This window comes from Trichomycterus rosablanca, chromosome 16 (genome assembly GCF_030014385.1).
Source record: "Trichomycterus rosablanca isolate fTriRos1 chromosome 16, fTriRos1.hap1, whole genome shotgun sequence".
In the NCBI taxonomy this organism is placed as follows: Eukaryota; Metazoa; Chordata; class Actinopteri; order Siluriformes; family Trichomycteridae; genus Trichomycterus; species Trichomycterus rosablanca.
In genome coordinates this window covers 11675345-11693142 of record NC_086003.1, presented here as the reverse complement: position 1 = coordinate 11693142, position 17798 = coordinate 11675345, and the positions used below count along the sequence as shown (strand labels likewise).

General features: G+C 41.1%; 1 protein-coding gene across 1 annotated transcript in view; it reads left to right on the top strand.

Annotated features, from left to right (window-relative positions):
• Positions 1-17798, top strand: part of dacha (dachshund a) — a 255396-nt gene that overhangs the window by 140861 nt on the left and 96737 nt on the right. Inside the window, exon 3 of the mRNA XM_063011819.1 lies at positions 3581-3610. Coding sequence (XP_062867889.1) covers positions 3581-3610 — 30 coding nt within the window. The remainder of the gene's footprint in view (positions 1-3580; positions 3611-17798) is intronic.

The following is a 17798-nucleotide window of genomic DNA, read 5'->3' as shown; positions in this document are numbered from 1 at the left end:
CAGACTGTTGCATGCCCAGAGTGAAGCATGGGGGTGGATCAGTGATGGTTTGGGCTGCCATATCATGGCATTCCCTTGGCCCAATACTTGTGCTAGATGGGCGCGTCACTGCCAAGGACTACCGAACCATTCTGGAGGACCATGTGCATCCAATGGCGGTGCCGTGTATCAGGATGACAATGCACCAATACACACAGCAAGACTGGTGAAAGATTGGTTTGATGAACATGAAAGTGAAGTTGAACATCTCCCATGGCCTGCACAGTCACCAGATCTAAATATTATTGAGCCACTTTGGGGCGTTTTGGAGAAGCGAGTCAGGAAACGTTTTCCTCCACCAGCATCACGTAGTGACCTGGCCACTATCCTGCAAGAAGAATGGCTTAAAATCCCTCTGACCACTGTGCAGGACTTGTATGTCATTTCCAAGACGAATTGACGCTGTATTGGCCGCAAAAGGAGGCCCTACACCATACTAATAAATTATTGTGGTCTAAAACCAGGTGTTTCAGTTATTTTGTCCAGCCCCTGTACTGTACATGGGACTAAGATAATGGCTCTTACAAGTTCAAGTTTTTATTTACACTTGTGATTTAAGGTTTCCGTGCTGAAAAAAAAGGTATTTAAGGACATATTAATATCCATTTACAAATAAAATAGAAATTAAATATTTGTTTTGCTTTGAATTTTTGTGAGTGGTTGTAGAATTTCATGGGTTTAAAATTGCTTGAATTTGAATTCCTTTTATTTCATGTTGGCCACATTACACATTACAACAACATATTACACAAAATTGAAATTAATTTAACATCTTACCAAATATTTTGTAAAGCATAATTTAAAGCATATATATGGAGCCAAATGTTTTTATATCTCAGCTGCACAATTGCAACTGTCGCCCTTTGCAAACACTACAACCAAAAAGCTTTTTTCATAATGTAGTGTTAATGTTTATGTATTTTAAGTTGTAAACAAATTTTACCTTACTCTTTTTAGCACAACTGCTAAACAGTTTGTGTGTCTCTGCCTGTGTGTGTGGGTGAGAGAGAGAAAGAGAGAGAGAGATTCTACACAAGTGGCTGAAATTGAGACTGGCTGTGTTCAATAAGCTACATCGAATAACCAGTAAATTAAGTGAACTGGTTGATTGAGCAGTCAATGGAGCTGTTAGTTTTTTTCACAAGGGTAATATGTGTTTTGGAGAACTTTGTTCTTTAAATAAGTTAAATAAGTTAAAGTGAGGTGCTCGGCTGGGGCTCTAAAAAAGCAACTGGAAAGGTTTTCTGTCATATATGTCAAGTCAAGTCAAATTTATTTATATAGCGCTTTTTACAATAAACATTGTGTCAAAGCAACTTTACAAAATCCAGGACCAACAGATACAAAAAACCCCTGCGTACATTGAAACATCTAAAACATCTATTGATCAGATTGTATTGATATTATAGCTTTTTTGACAATGTGTAACAGGAAAATTACACCTAAAATTATAAAAACGAATGAATCAACGGAACAATAAACACTTTATATCTATGTACAGTATTAGCTAAGTACCAGTACCCCTCTCCTGCTTTGAAGTGGATCTTGGTGGCATTTCTTTAACAGAGTGAATGATCTTTTGTAGTGAAAGGTTTGCTGAGATGAGGGCAATCCTGAGGGCCTCTAATGACACAGAGCTCTCGAGGTAAGAGAACTGTGTGCTGGAGTTTAGTGGGCTCTTGTCTTGCTGTCTCACTGGAAAATAAGCACTTAGGGTTTTGAGTAAGAGTTGTGTGGTCCGTTTATAATAAATATCCCTCATTCTTGCTTTGAAGTATCAGGGAGGCCAGTGCAATAAACAATATAAACAAGGCTGGTTCATTATTGCACGCCCCAGGTCATTCACCGTACCTGAAGATTGTGTGTGTGTGTGAGTTTGTCCCTGGTGTGATGTGTTGTGATTTATCAACATGTAGTATTGAGTGTTTTTTATTCTAATTTTGCTTCTAATTTAGTCGTATCCACTTCCTCAGTTTTTTCAATACTCCAGACCCCCACCCTGACTGAGTATAGCTGCAGACTGTCTATGGACCAATTTCATCTCGGAAACAGCCAATATTGTTTATGTGGGTGCCTGGCTGGTCACTGGCACAGCTGAGATCCTAACTCAAGAGTTTGAAATCCTAGCTGTGGTGGGCACCCTATTTCACAATAATCTCCCCATTTTCCTCCCGATATAGCGCACTCAATTTTGTCTTCAGCCGCTGAGAGATAACAGATTGCTGCAGGCACTGCCAATAATGCCCGCTAGATGGCGCTCAGCCGACCGGTGGCAACACCAAGTTTCGAACCGGGGAGTTCAGAAACTCGGTGCTGGTGTGCAAGCAGAATATCCCACTGCGCCACCTGATTCTGAACTCCTCAATTCAAAACTCGGCATTGCCACTGGTTGGCTGGGCGCATCTGGCGGGCATAATTGGCAGTGCCTACAGCAGATACATGGTCACCGTGTCTGCAGGGTGGGGAACGGACTGTGTGGGTGGGTTGGTCTTCATACGTTGTGTAAGGACCCTGATTGGCGTAAGAGACGCCTGTGCAGAAAGCAGCGGCTAGAAGAGTAGTGCTGTGCACGTGTCGAAAGAGGTGTGTACAGCAACATGCTCTCCTCATATGCAATCGGGTATCCCTCAGCAATGGAAGTCAAATTGAGTGCCCTAAATCGGGAGGAAAATGTGGAGAAAATGCATTAAAAAAAAAAAAGAATGCTAAAAGAAAAAAAAGAATGAAATTGAAAATTGAGTATTAAAGTGACAAAATAATAAGACTTTTTTTTTTACTTTGTTCACCTTTCTGTCCGCTCTTCCGCTTCTTTTCTTTTCCATCTTCTCCCAGTTCTCTCACATCGCCATACTCTTAATTTTCTTTTATATCTTTTTTTTTTTTTTTTGCTCCATCACCCCTTGCTTCTCAGTTTATGAGCTACCACATTATATATTTGAAATAATGATGATATATTTAAGGATTGACAATATTTAGGTCAACCATCACAGATGAATACACACCTGCCAGCATCTGTCGTTGTCTGATTGATTAACAGGAGCTTTTTAAAAAAGATCCTAATGAATCCACACGAGCAAGCACTCATTATCACGATTTGTGGCTTTTTGCGCTCACTTTTGTTTGTGTCGCACCCTGGAGTGAAAATTTCGTCTCGAGCTGCGATACATACAGCTCCGATAATTAAAGAATGTGATGTGAGGCAGCTTGAGAAGAATTAAGAAACAGAAGGGGGTGGCAAGTGAGAAATGTGGCATGTTTAGAGAGAATGAGATGTGGAAGAAGTTTGGAGAATGAAAGAGATGATATGAGCACTTAGAATATATGGGGAATGAGAAAGTGTGCAAATGGAGTTTGAGAAAGCGGGAGAGTGAGAGGAAAAGTGCTTTCCAGTCTTCTGCCCAGTAAGCAGTGTTTCGTTACTCTTTGAACACTTGGCCCATTTATTTTTGCTAAGTCGTGAGATTAAGAATCAGTCAGCGAGGACTCTGGTGGCTCTCTCTATGAAACATTAACAAGGTTGTGGGGTTAAAGGGATGCCCAGGAATCACTGCTGATCACAGCTCTGCTGTGTGTGTGTGTGTGTGTGTGTGTGTACAACTACATACACCGTATAGCATTAAGTCAAAGCCATTCAAGAAAGAAAGTTACATATTTTATGTAGAACAGTGGTAGCTCAGGCACTGAGGTACAGAATAAGCCAAGTTGCCACTGTTAGGCCTTTTTGTCAAATGTATAATGGGCTCTATTCCAGTTTGCGAACTTAATTTGAAGCCGGTTCAGCATGTTTTCACCAAAAAACTGTGGATTCATTAGTGGGTGTGTCAAATTGTTAAGGATAAACAAAGCAACAATGGCTGTAAAGTTTACAATATAAAATGTATAAATAAAGTTTATACATATACAAATATGTATGTATATACAAATACTGACAAACCTTATACCAATTATGTGGCTGCTAGTTTTCCGCTGTGGATCCCTGATTGCGTTCGAGGAGGGTATGTTGCTTCTCACGCCTCCTCCGACCCGTGCGCAGTCCTAGCGGAGCCCTAGCAAACACGGTGGCTAATTAGTGGCTGCTGCAGGCCTTGTCAATTATGCCCGCTACATGGCAGCACCGAGGAGTTCAGAATATCAGTGCTGGTGTGCTAGCGGAATATCCTGCTGCGCCACCTGGGTGCCCGATTCTTGTTTTTTTTTGCATAAAACTACACGATCCGCCATCATGTTAAACTATTTACAACCCCAAATCAGAAAAATTTGCAAATAAGATAAAAAATGCAGTGTTCCTTACGTTGACTTTTATTTGATTGTAGACAGTTTGAACCCAAGCTATTTCATGTTTTGTCTGCTCAACTTCATTTCATTTGCTAATATACCTCCATTATTGCATTTTAGGCCTGCAACACATTTAAAAAAAGTTGGGACAGGGGCAATTTAGGCCTAGTAATGAGGTAAAAAAAAACTAAATAATGATGTGATTCCAAACAGGTGATGTCAACAGGTGATTGTAATCATGGTTTGCTACAAAAGCAGCATCCAGGAAAAGCTGAGTCTTTGTTGAGCAAAGATGGCCAGAGGATCTCCAGTTTGTCAATAAAAACTTCTGTTGTGCAACGCCCACCATTAATGACGCGTCCTTGGCTCCCAAAAACTGGTGGAAACACTGTTCGGTTCTTTAAAAAGCACCAAAGTTCTAAGAAGCTTGAAACATTGTAAAAACATTTTCATTTGCAGATGTTAGGTCAAAATGGGCAATGTTAGACATCTGAACAACCCTCAATTGCCAATTCTGTTACAATTGTAAGTCGCTAACAACAGCGTCTGCTAAATGCCTGAATGCTAATGAGCATCTCACATACAGACAGGTGACAAATGAAAAGATGACGTCTTAGTAAGCCGTTGACCCACCACATGTCTAAAAGTCACCTCAGTGTCTAAATGTGAGCTGCAAAGGTGAAACATCCTTCTTCCTAAACTTTTCCCTCATTTTTTTTTGTTTATATTTGTGGTGAATAGTGTTGTCTAGCCGTTGGTCCAAAATGTCCCACAGGTGTTCAGTCAGGTGCTCAGTGAGGTGTTCAGTTCAGTCTCACTGAAGGCCATAGAATATGATTTACATACTTTTCACAGTCATCCATCCCTTCAGTCGCTCCTCAGACCCTGTGGAAGGAGCATTTTATCCAAAATAAAAGAGCACTACTCCTTAAAATAGAAATGTTTTATTAGTTTAATTGTTTAAAAATAAAGGGGTCAGTCAGGCTTTGTATAGTTTAACAGATGTAAAGGCAACAAGTGAACCCAAGCAGTGAGACCTACAGCTCAACATAACATCATATATATATATATATATACAGTGTATCACAAAAGTGAGTACACCCCTCACATTTCTGCAAATATTTCATTATATCTTTTCATGGGACAACACTATAGACATGAAACTTGGATATAACTTAGAGTAGTCAGTGTACAGCTTGTATAGCAGTGTAGATTTACTGTCTTCTGAAAATAACTCAACACACAGCCATTAATGTCTAAATAGCTGGCAACATAAGTGAGTACACCCCACAGTGAACATGTCCAAATTGTGCCCAAATGTGTTGTTGTCCCTCCCTGGTGTCATGTGTCAAGGTCCCAGGTGTAAATGGGGAGCAGGGCTGTTAAATTTGGTGTTTTGGGTACAATTCTCTCATACTGGCCACTGGATATTCAACATGGCACCTCATGGCAAAGAACTCTCTGAGGATGTGAGAAATAGAATTGTTGCTCTCCACAAAGATGGCCTGGGCTATAAGAAGATTGCTAACACCCTGAAACTGAGCTACAGCATGGTGGCCAAGGTCATACAGCGGTTTTTCAGGACAGGTTCCACTCGGAACAGGCTTCGCCAGGGTCGACCAAAGAAGTTGAGTCCACGTGTTCGGCGTCATATCCAGAGGTTGGCTTTAAAAAATAGACACATGAGTGCTGCCAGCATTGCTGCAGAGGTTGAAGACGTGGGAGGTCAGCCTGTCAGTGCTCAGACCATACGCCGCACACTGCATCAACTTGGTCTGCATGGTCGTCATCCCAGAAGGAAGCTGACGCACAAGAAAGCCCGCAAACAGTTTGCTGAAGACAAGCAGTCCAAGAACATGGATTACTGGAATGCCCTGTGGTCTGACGAGACCAAGATAAACTTGTTTGGCTCAGATGGTGTCCAGCATGTGTGGCGGCGCCCTGGTGAGAAGTACCAAGACAACTGTATCTTGCCTACAGTCAAGCATGGTGGTGGTAGCATCATGGTCTTGGGCTGCATTAGTGTTGCTGGCACTGGGGAGCTGCAGTTCATTGAGGGAAACATGAATTCCAACATGTACTGTGACATTCTGAAACAGAGCATGATCCCCTCCCTTCGAAAACTGGGCCTCATGGCAGTTTTCCAACAGGATAACGACCCCAAACACAACCTCCAAGATGACAACTGCCTTGCTGAGGAAGCTGAAGGTAAAGGTGATGGACTAAACCCAATTGAGCACCTGTGGCGCATCCTCAAGTGGAAGGTGGAGGAGTTCAAGGTGTCTAACATCCACCAGCTCCGTGATGTCATCGTGGAGGAGTGGAAGAGGATTCCAGTAGCAACCTGTGCAGCTCTGGTGAATTCCATGCCCAGGAGGGTTAAGGCAGTGCTGGATAATAATGGTGGTCACACAAAATATTGACACTTTGGGCACAATTTGGACATGTTCACTGTGGGGTGTACTCACTTATGTTGCCAGCTATTTAGACATTAATGGCTGTGTGTTGAGTTATTTTCAGAAGACAGTAAATCTACACTGCTATACAAGCTGTACACTGACTACTCTAAGTTATATCCAAGTTTTATTTCTATAGTGTTGTCCCATGAAAAGATATAATAAAATATTTGCAGAAATGTGAGGGGTGTACTCACTTTTGTGATACACTGTATATATATATATATATATATATACACTGATCAGCCATAACATTAAAACCACCTTCTTGTTTCTACACTCACTGTCCATTTTATCAGCTCCACTTACCATATAGAAGCACTTTGTAGTTCTACAATTACTGACTGTAGTCCGTCTGTTTTCTCCCCCACAGAATCACCACAGAGTAGGTATTATTTAGGTGGTGGATCACACTGCAGTGACACTGACATGGTGGTGGTGTGTTAGTGTGTGTTGTGCTGGTATGAGTGGATTAGACACAGCAGCGCTGCTAGAGTTTTTAAATACCGTGTCCACTCACTGTCCACTCTATTAGACTCTCCTACCTAGTTAATCCACACTGTAGATGTAAAGTCAGAGACGATCACTCATCTATTGCTGCTGTTTGAGTTGGTCATCTTCTAGACATTCATCAGTGGTCACAGGACGCTGCCCACGGGGCGATGTTGGCTAGATATTTTTGGTAGGTGGACTATTCTCAGTCCAGCAGTGACAGTGAGGTGTTTAAAAACTCCACCAGCACAACACACACTAACACACCACCACCATGTCAGTGTCACTGCAGTGCTGAGAATGACCCACCACCCAAATAATACTTACTCTGTGGTGGTCCTGGGAGAGTCCTGACCATTAAAGAACAGCATGAAAGGGGGCTAACAAAGCATGCAGAGAAACAGATGGACTACAGTCAGTAATTGTAGAACTACAAAGTGCTTCTGTATGGTAAGTGGAGCTGATAAAATGGACAGTGAGTGTAGAAACAAGGAAGTGGTTTTAATGTTATGGCTGATCGGTGTATATATGTATACATGTACTGTATACTATTATTTATTTTTTCCCTCTTTGTTGGTGATGTTAAAAAGTACATATCAGGAGTGAATCCTACAGAACACATTTGACACATTGGGGAGCTCTCACAATAAGTAATTAATCGAATGTTTCTGCCACCCACAACTCGTCACCCCTTTAAGACGACTGGTGATGACATGTACAGATCAAAACTCCCACAGACCAAGCACAGCTTAGAGTTCCCATCCCACTGCTTTTCACTTGCAGTGCCCATTCCTCACTCTCCTTTAAAGATAGTGAAGTTTGTGAAATGGGGGAAAATATCCACCCGTGTATATCAGTCAATATTTTACTTTTACATTTATATCAAATGGGTACACCTTAACATCATATTTACATTTGCAATATTTAGAAGACACTTTTACCCAGTGCTACTTAAAGTGTGAGTGAATACAATATTTTGAGAAATTGAGGGTTAAGAGTCCTTAGGGGTCCAACAGTGGCCTCCACTGCCCTGCCACTGTCCACATTTGAACCTCCGTTTTGCAGTTTTAAGGCACACAATTCTCTAAAAAATGTGTATCCTGAAGCACACATTTTTTCTTCACTGGAAGTTGAGGCTTGGCATTATGTACTGTAAACAGGCATGGAGCATAAATAGCAAATCTACAAAGCTTACAAATAAACCCTTGTAATTACATTGGTTTAGGAGGCAGTTTGGAATTCAGTGATTGCTGCACTTTAGGTTTGCTGCAATTTAATTCTGGCTGTTTTTTACACTTCACAGTAGATAAATTTAACAATTGAGAAGGGTATGTGTACCGGGGGCAGTCAAGTGGCACAGCGGTCTATTACACTAGCCCATCACTGCTGTTTTAGGATTTCAGCTGGGATTGGGAGATGGCCGATGCCCTGCGAAGGATCGGCTCTCTGTCCACAGTACTCCTGCCTTGTGACCAGTGTACAAACTGGAAGGGTAGCACCCTATGGCTGCCAAATTCTAAGAAATTAGCAGGTGCTTTTATTCAAAGTTACGTACAATTATTACTTAATATAGTTTAGGCAATTGAGGGTTAACAGCCTGGCTCAGGGGCCCAACAGTGGCAACTTGCTGGTGGTACTCGAACCAGCAATCTTCCGATTACTAGTCTAATACTTTAACCACTGAGCTATTGCTATTTTTACTTGCCTTTCTCTCTGCCTTACACTTTCAAAACAAACAGCTGCAGCTACAGGAAGTTAATTAAGAGCTAATTCCTGCAGAAAAGCGCAATGTAATTTTACCTTAATGCGATATAAAAATGCAAGTTGCTGCCGCTGCATCGGCTGATTATTGCTTTGGTCCTGTGGTCACTTGGACTGCAGTTTTCTATATTGTAAAAGAGCTCTTTTTTACCCAGTGCATACATAATTATGCAATATGAGAACAGAATGGGCGATTAAATGGTGAAAACTCTTATTTTAGGGACCTGGAAATTAAAATGTATTAACGTATCATTCATGCAAAGTTGGTTGTTGTTTCGTGCAGTGTTGACAGGCAGTACAAGTATGTATGCACCCTGCATTTTGGCTTTTTTCTGACATTACTGTACTTGCTTTACCTCTCTTCTGAACGGCATATACAGTGCACACATTATTTTGAGGAACTACTGTATGTCTATATGTCTTTTCACAGCATCTGTAAGAATGCAGTGTGAGCGTGAGTGTGTCTCAGATCCATGCATTCCAATTCAGCCAGGACTTACACCCAAGCAGCATACCAGTATAAAGACATGGTTAGAGTGTTAACAATTTGTTTGCTTAGGCGCTCAGGTGGCGCAGTGGTAAAACACGCTATCACACCTGGGACCTGGCATGTTTGCACCAAGAATGTCAAAAACTCACTACATACTTTATTACAGACTGGACTGAATAATAACTCTATTATTACTTATTTATTTATTGCTAAATCTTATGCATTTAAAGTGTCCTCCAGACTACCCAAGAAGGATGGGCCCTGCTGAGTCTGGTTCCTCTCAAGGTTTCTTCCTGTAATTTTAAGGGAGTTTTTCCTTGCCACTGTCACCCTCGCTTGCTCAACAGGGGTTTTTGTATCTGTCGGTCCTGGATTTTGTAAAGTTGCTTTGAGACAATGTCTATTGTAAAAAGCGCTATATAAATAAATTTGACTTGACTTGACATTTCGAACTCGCCGGTTTGAAACTCAGCTCTGCCATCCGGCAGGCTGGGCGCCTGTATGAACAACGATTGGCTATTGTTCATATAGGGTGGGAGCTGGATAGGGACTCCTCATAACTGAGGCAATTACAACCTCTGCTGGCTGAGTGATGGGATCAGGGTGTGGCTCTCAGTACACAAAGCTGATCCGCATATGAACTCGCCTCGTGCAGGTGAAAAGCTGCAGTTGGCTACTGCACAAGTGTCGGAGGGGGCGCGTGTTAGTCTCTCTCTTCTCAATCAGGGCGGGGATCAGCATCAGTAGAGAGAAAGCATAATGCAAAATGCATAAATAAAAAAAGAGTATTGCTTAAAGAACAAAGGTACTTAGTGGACTCGGCTCTCTACGTTGTGGAACGACACTCTTTGCATAGCAGCCTTTTACACCCAGCTTAATACCAAGTCAGGGAAATGTTCAGAGGAATAAAAAAAAACTTGTAGGAAGAAGGACAGTTATTTTACATATGATTCTTAATTTTACAAAATATTGGTCCAATTTTTTACCATTTTTTAAGCTTTTGATTAAATTTTAGTATACATCATTAACTGTAATAACCCTGCCATAACCATTAAAATTTTTTATTTTTTATTCACTTTAGTCTTGTCTTTAACTTTCCTCCCCTTAAAACCGTGTTTGGGGCAGCCATGCGCCTGTTCCCATGCTTGTACGTGTGTGTGTGTGTGTGTGTGTGTGTACGTGAGAGCTCATCTCGTCTCTAATAAAGGCATAACTCCACATCAGCGTCTGGCTTTATTAAAAGTAATTACACACCCCGCTTCTCCTGCTCGAGCTCACACACACACTCTTAAAGCCACTGTGGACTGACCGAGCGTCAGCTCACCATCTCATTCCTGTCTCAACCATCAAAGATGAGACCTGGCATTGAAAGAATGGTGCCCGAGTATTATGAATGCTGAAATCATTATAACTGTTATCATTATAGCAGTAGTAGTGGTTTGTCTTTACATAGACAGTGACCCAAGATGAGGATCAAACCCAGGCTCTTAGGACTTATATTGCTTTGCGACATCATCTCCATGACTGTGCCACCTGACGCAATGTAATGATAACTCTTTTGGTCATTTTATTGAGTTCATTTGGTGTTTACTGGGTGTTTATTGGATGTTTTCTGCTGCCATTGCACCACAGACACTGTAATAACACTATGTACCAATGAATTCAAGGTACGATCACCCTATGCCCCCGTCTTCCATGCCAGTTTATCACCCAAACAGTGAAAAAATATATTTCCCGTCCATTCCAGCTTTTGTTTAACTTCTTTTTGCATGCACTATTTCTTGCTGTTCTTCTATTCACATCATCCAGGGCTGAAAAGCTTGTGGGTCCGATTTCACCCGCCGGCTACCCGCCTTTGTTGCGTGTTCATCTCATCCCGTTTTTATTTGCGGATTCCAAAGCGGATTTCACTTTCTGTCTCTATCTGGCACAAATCTGATACTTCTTCTTGTTCTTTTGACAAAGTAAAAAAAGAGTCCTTCCTCTCCACCCCCCGTCCCAGACGAAAGAGAGAAATGCAGAATTCAACAATGTGTGCAGTGGGCGAGGGATGAGAGTGCTCGGGTGACCCTTTTTGTGATCTTTACAGGCTTGTTCTCACAGGCGATCTTTTTCAATCATTCTCCATCTGTGTTTCTTTTTTTTCCCTCTCTTCCTTTTGTGTGCGTTCTCGTATACGAATGCCAGAGCCACTGTGTTTGTGCGATTGTTCAGTGGGGCTTTTCTTCCAGCTGACTGGAGAGACACAGTGCATCACTGATAGAGGGACGCTGCCTATAAATATTTGCAGTGGGGGGAAGTCCAGTGACTCGGACTGCATTAGGACGATGGTTAAACAGACTGACTGCAGAAAGTGTACATCTGGAGGAATGTGATCACATCATGATTCATGCTGGTAATAAAAGTTAGGCCAGTTTAGAGTTGTTGCGCAGTATGACTGGGTTTTTAATAACGAAATTGTTCATGTAATTATTTATGCTGCACATTTACCTCTGAAACTAAGTCACTAAAGTACATGAATAAGGGTTTCTTCAACATTTGAGCACTTTTTTTGCAATTAATATTGGATCCAGTGAATTTTATAGTATTTTACCATGAAAGTTACATTTATACAACACACACACACTCAAACTCAAATGTAGCTTTGGCATGACAAAATATGGACAGCCGTATTGCCAAAGCTTGTGTGTGAGAGAGAGACAGGGTCACCCACTGTCCCTCACCTGGTGGCAGGTGTGTGTGTGTGTGGCTCTCTCTGTGCTCCCCCAGTAGGTGGGGCAGTTTGTCAGGGTCTGGGAGGAAGTTAAAGTCGAGGATAATGTTATTAAATTTGGGGAAGAATTGGGAGCGGATGTGGTGGTATTTGGTGTATTGAGTGAGGAAGTGCAGCTCCGTCTCTACTGTACTGAGAGTGCAGTGCTGGCACAGCCTCTCCTCCAGGGGCAGCCAGGACCGGGTGTGTCGCCCCATCTCCACGGCCAGGTCGTGTGTGCTCAGTCTGTACCTCATCAAGGTGTTTCTTAATTTAGGGTCGGATACTGTGCACAGATATAATCTGCTGCCCTGTAGTGTCTGTTTAGGGCCAAATAGCACTGCATTTTACTCTGAACTTTAGTTTGAGTTTCCCAGTAAAACACACACAACACACACACACACACACACACACACACACAACCTGTCTTTGATAATTTAATGAAGCAACCACTATCTGAAAACCATCTTTAAATTAATGCAATCAATAAACATCACCATACAAGCAAACAAAACAATAGTTAAACAATTAAATTAAACATAAATTAAAAGTAATCACACACACAATGCCACCATGGACTGACCGAGCATCAACTCACCATCTCATTCCTGTCACCAGCCATCAAAGCTGAGACATTATTGACCTGAGACCCGGCATTAACAGAATAGTGCCTGAAAAAATGCTACAATTACAATAACATTATTATTTTAGCAATAGTAGTAGTCTGTCTTTACACAGTGACCCAAGATGAGGGTTAAACCCAGGTTCCTAGGTCTTGAGGTTTCATTGAGTCTCGAGTCATTAAGGTTTGAGTCACTGAGTCTTAAATCATTGAGTCTTGAGTAATTAATTCTTGTGATTCATTGAGTCTCGTGGTTTTTATTGAGTCTACTAGTACTGGACTAGTAATTAGATGGTTGCTGGTTCATGCCCCGCCACCACCAAGTTGCCACTGTTGGCCTTAATTGCTCAGACTGTATCAGTCATAAGTGTAAGTCACTTTGGACAGTGGTAGCCTAGTGTTGGGCTATAAACTGAAAATTCCCAGCTCTGTCATGCAGCCACTGTTGGGCAAGGCCCCTTACTCTCTCTGCTCCAGGGACGCCGTACGATGGCTGACACTGCACTCTGACCCCAGCTTTCAAACAAGCTGGGATACGCAAAGAAAGAATTTCATTGTACTGTACACCTGTACTGTATATGTATATATGACAAATATAGGCATTCTTCTATAAAAGTGTCTGCTAAATGCCACAAACGTAATGTAAATGAGTCTTGAAACTGAGTCTTCTTATTTCTCTGATTATTTACCGAAACACATACAACTTTGTCAAAAAAGGGCTTAAAAGCTGCCAAACAAGAAAAACACAGCTCCAAAATCAACACCATGGAATTACTGAAATGTGTTGCTCATTTCATGAAGAAAAAAGCAGGAACTCTTTTTTTTGTCTAAGCTCATGACTTATGGTGGACTGACATTGTTAACCACATTCCAGCAATAAATTAGACTACTTGGTGGTTTTTATCATTTGAATTGATCTGCTTGAAGGTTCTGATCATACTGATGCAACTGCTTCAAAGAGTATTTAAGATGAATGAATAAATAAATAAATGAATAGATATGCCACCCACTATGTGTCTGTGTAAAGACAACACATCTATTGAAATGTCTTCTCCACCTGAGCTGTTGGTATTAGTGGCTATTTTCAATATGGCATCAACTAAATATATTAAGTAACTTTGGTCCTTGGGTGGCACCACTGCTAGCCCACCACTGCAGAGAGTCTGATCTCCCAAGTTAAGGTCTCAATAACAGACTAGACTGCATGTGTCTGTGGGACAAAAGATATCATTGCCACTGTAACAATGACTCCTGCTGTCCGGTCAAAGTGCCAACATGAGTAGTAGAAGAATGTACTACTACATTTTGACGTGTACAGCTGTTTAAGAAAGTCTTTCGCTAGCTGGTAAAAAGAAGTGGCTGGCAAATTCACACATTAAAGGAGATGGGTTCTAGTGGCAGAAGAACTGTAATAGGAAACAATATACAAAATTGGAAGAACTTTAAACCAATTGGTAATGATGCAGGTCAAGATTTATTTATTTATTGGTACAAGCTTCCTGTGAAACTGAACCATTCAAACCTGTGCAGTACCATTTTAAGTACATAGCTTTGTTTTAATAGCAGAACACTGCATATATGTTGGGCTAGCCTATACAAAGTAAATCAAATACTTATTAATTACATTAAAAAAACACACCATATTGCAGTGTAACACACACAAGCTTACCTTCCTCTTCCTCCTCAACCACACAGACATACAAGTTTCTTAAAAAGGTTTTGATGAGAGTAACTGATTTAACTATTTTGCCTCTCTCCTGAAACTCAGCAGAAACCGACATCTGAAACCAACATTCTCAGGTGGTACATACCTCCACTTTTGACCCCAAGAAGCAGCAATTTCATTAATGCTGCAAAGACACAAAAAAGCCCTGAACTCATCAAGCTGCCAAAAACAGTGACCCTTTGAAAGCTGAAATTAATCTGCTGATGTAACGTTCACCGACTTGGAGATCAAAAGAAGCTTTTTAGACCCCGATTTTACCTCTAAAATCAACCTCTCATACCACTCTTTAATTAAATGAGACATTGTTGTCTCGGTTTTGAGGAAAAAAGAGGTCGATTCAACCACACAAAAGGAATTTGAACTGGCTCTGACCACTCTGACACTATACACTATACACTATACACACTATACACACAGTGGCCGAGCTATAAAAGCCTTTGTCCAGTCTTTATCTTCAGTGTATCTCCACTGAGTTAACCACTATCAAGTTTAGCTCAGATGGACCTGAAAACAGAATGGATGGGTCCACCTGACCTCTTTGCATGGCCTAGCACACTCGATTTATCCCATCCGTACAGTGTCGAAGGCCTTTAGTGTTCAAAGGCAGAAGTATGATGATGGAGTTGTAGACCTGAAAAGGCAAACAATAAGCAATCTGTTTGTTCATGCCTTGCAAAGATGGCTCTTGCCTTTTAAGCCTTGGCTCCTGTTTCTCTGGGTCATGACTTTTCTTAGACATCAATTACTGTTGCTTATGCCGTTTGATCTCCAGGCTTTCTCCTTCACACAGTGTCAGATAACGTTCTTGTTGTGCTTTTATCTCCTTCTCTTGCTTAACCCTGCCGTTTCATATACAACGTGTCCCATCGGTCAGTTGCTTGTTTGCAAGTTTTTAGTATGGAAGGATGACTTGTTGATCAGTTGATAAAAAGCATATCAAGGTATCACAGAGATAGTTTATATCCATTCATCTTTAGTAACCTGGTAAGAGTTGCAGTATCCTAGAAGCACTTTGATACACTTTACACAGAGTTCTAATCCATTGCAGAGCATCACACATCAATTTATCTATTGAAGGAAAGAAGTGTGGATTAGTAGTGCATCAGTAGTGGATTTTGGCACTTTGTTTATGTGTAGGGTTTGAACCCACTTATGTAATTAATCTAATTAAATATTACATTTACATTTTCGGCATTTAGCAGACGCTTTTATACATGACTTACAGTATACAGTCTAAGCAATTGAGGGTTAAGGGCCTTGCTCAAAGGCCCAACAGTGGCAACCTGGCAGTGGTGGCGTTTGAACCAGCGACCTTTTGCTTACTAGGCCAGTACCTTAATCGCTAGGCTACAACTGCCCTTCAAATAAAATTATTAAAAAAATAAAAAATAGTAATTGTAGAACAATGAATGAAATAATCCATGGGCTGGCTACTTTGGTAGGTACCCAGAGAAAACCCACACAGACATGGGTAGACCATACAAAATGCCATACCTGATTCACTGGAACTGTATGGCACCAACAGTACCTGCTGTGCTTCATGGCAAGTTTATTTACAACCATAGATGGTTGCAGAGGATAGATTGGCTACTCTAAATTGCTCATATGTGCTTGCATACAGCATTTCTGGGCTGCTTTGGACCCATCAGAACTCTACAGCACTCTAGACTAGGCTAAAGCGGTTAGTAAAAATGATGAACAAAAGAATGAATAAAGGAAGAATTATTAAGAAAGTAAATGACTGAATAAAAACACACTCAGTTCTGGCTTCAGTTACAAGTTCATATGATTTTAACTAGGGCTGGGCGATTTTCACGATTAATTCGGTTAATTCGCATGAACGTTTTCACCCGATGTTAGAAATGTGACAATCACGATTGTTTATGTACTTTATATTTTAATTAAAATACCAACATGTCACACAGCAGAAACTGACCAGACGCTCGCGGATTATAAATCAGGGTAAGTTTAATATTAAAAGGGCAAAAACAGTGTACAAAATCAGGTAGAGTCCAAAACCAGAGGATAAACTAAAACAGTAAACGGAAGACAACAAGGATTATACACAGTAACGGTTAAGTTCAGAAATAAGGAGCGCAAACACGATCGGCAAAACGAGACACAAACAGAGTTCAAATAAGAGTCACTGAATCAAACACCGCCGAACTGAAACAAAACTCCGGAGCCGATGAGCGCGATCAGGATTGGCTGACCGGGACATGTGATAGTCACATGAGAGTCCGTGGGAGCATGGGAATTGTAGTCCATATTGTTAGAAGCAGAACTTGCCCCCTCCATCCACCCCCCAGAGTCACAAGAGGACAAAATCAAAGCTGAGCAGAGTGACTACTTGATGCCCCCCCAGTATAGATACTGATACAGACTCACTCAGTGGTGGAAACAGCACAGTACAGGCTCGTGTTCCTTTTACGAAACATGTAAATAACTTTTTGTAGTTCTTTTCCTAATGTAAGGAGGTTCTGCTGCACATTATTTAAAGTGAGTTGTTTGTGAGCTATTCTTGTAAAGCAGGGGTTTCAAACATCCGGCCCGCCACGTCATTTTATGTGGCCCGCGAGAGCTGAAACGACTGTATGATTGTTGTGATGGTTCAAGTAGGTACAGAGACGCGCTTATAATTTAATGGGAGTCCTGCGCCTTTAAACGGCAACCGGTGACATCGTAGTCATGGCAACTAACTTTGACCTTCGCTGAGAAGCCATGTGACTTTTACGGCAAACGAATGCGGGTAGTAATGTAAACAATAATAATAAATATAAATAATTATTTTGCAATATAATACCAAAGCATTGTCTGTAAGTAGTGGCGTTTATATTCTCAGTTGTTTGTAAATGTTGAGTGAGTATATCACAGCGTTTTAGTTACAAATTTACCTTAATTAAATACTGTTGTTACGTTACTATAGCAATTAGTATCTTTACACAAAATGATAACTCGTCAGCGCTATTTTACGTTTGGTTAAATCTCATATTGTACCAGATGTAACACTTGACTACAGCTGTGTGCTTTTACTGTATTAAGTTCTTTATTGTTTTTATTGTTTGTATTTTTACTTCATTCTGGTGCACACAGTGTATCACACAGCTGGCAAGCAAATAAAACCGACTGTATTCTGACGGGAGCTGTCTGTCTGTCTGTCTGTCTGTCTAGCTGAGCAAGGGGGA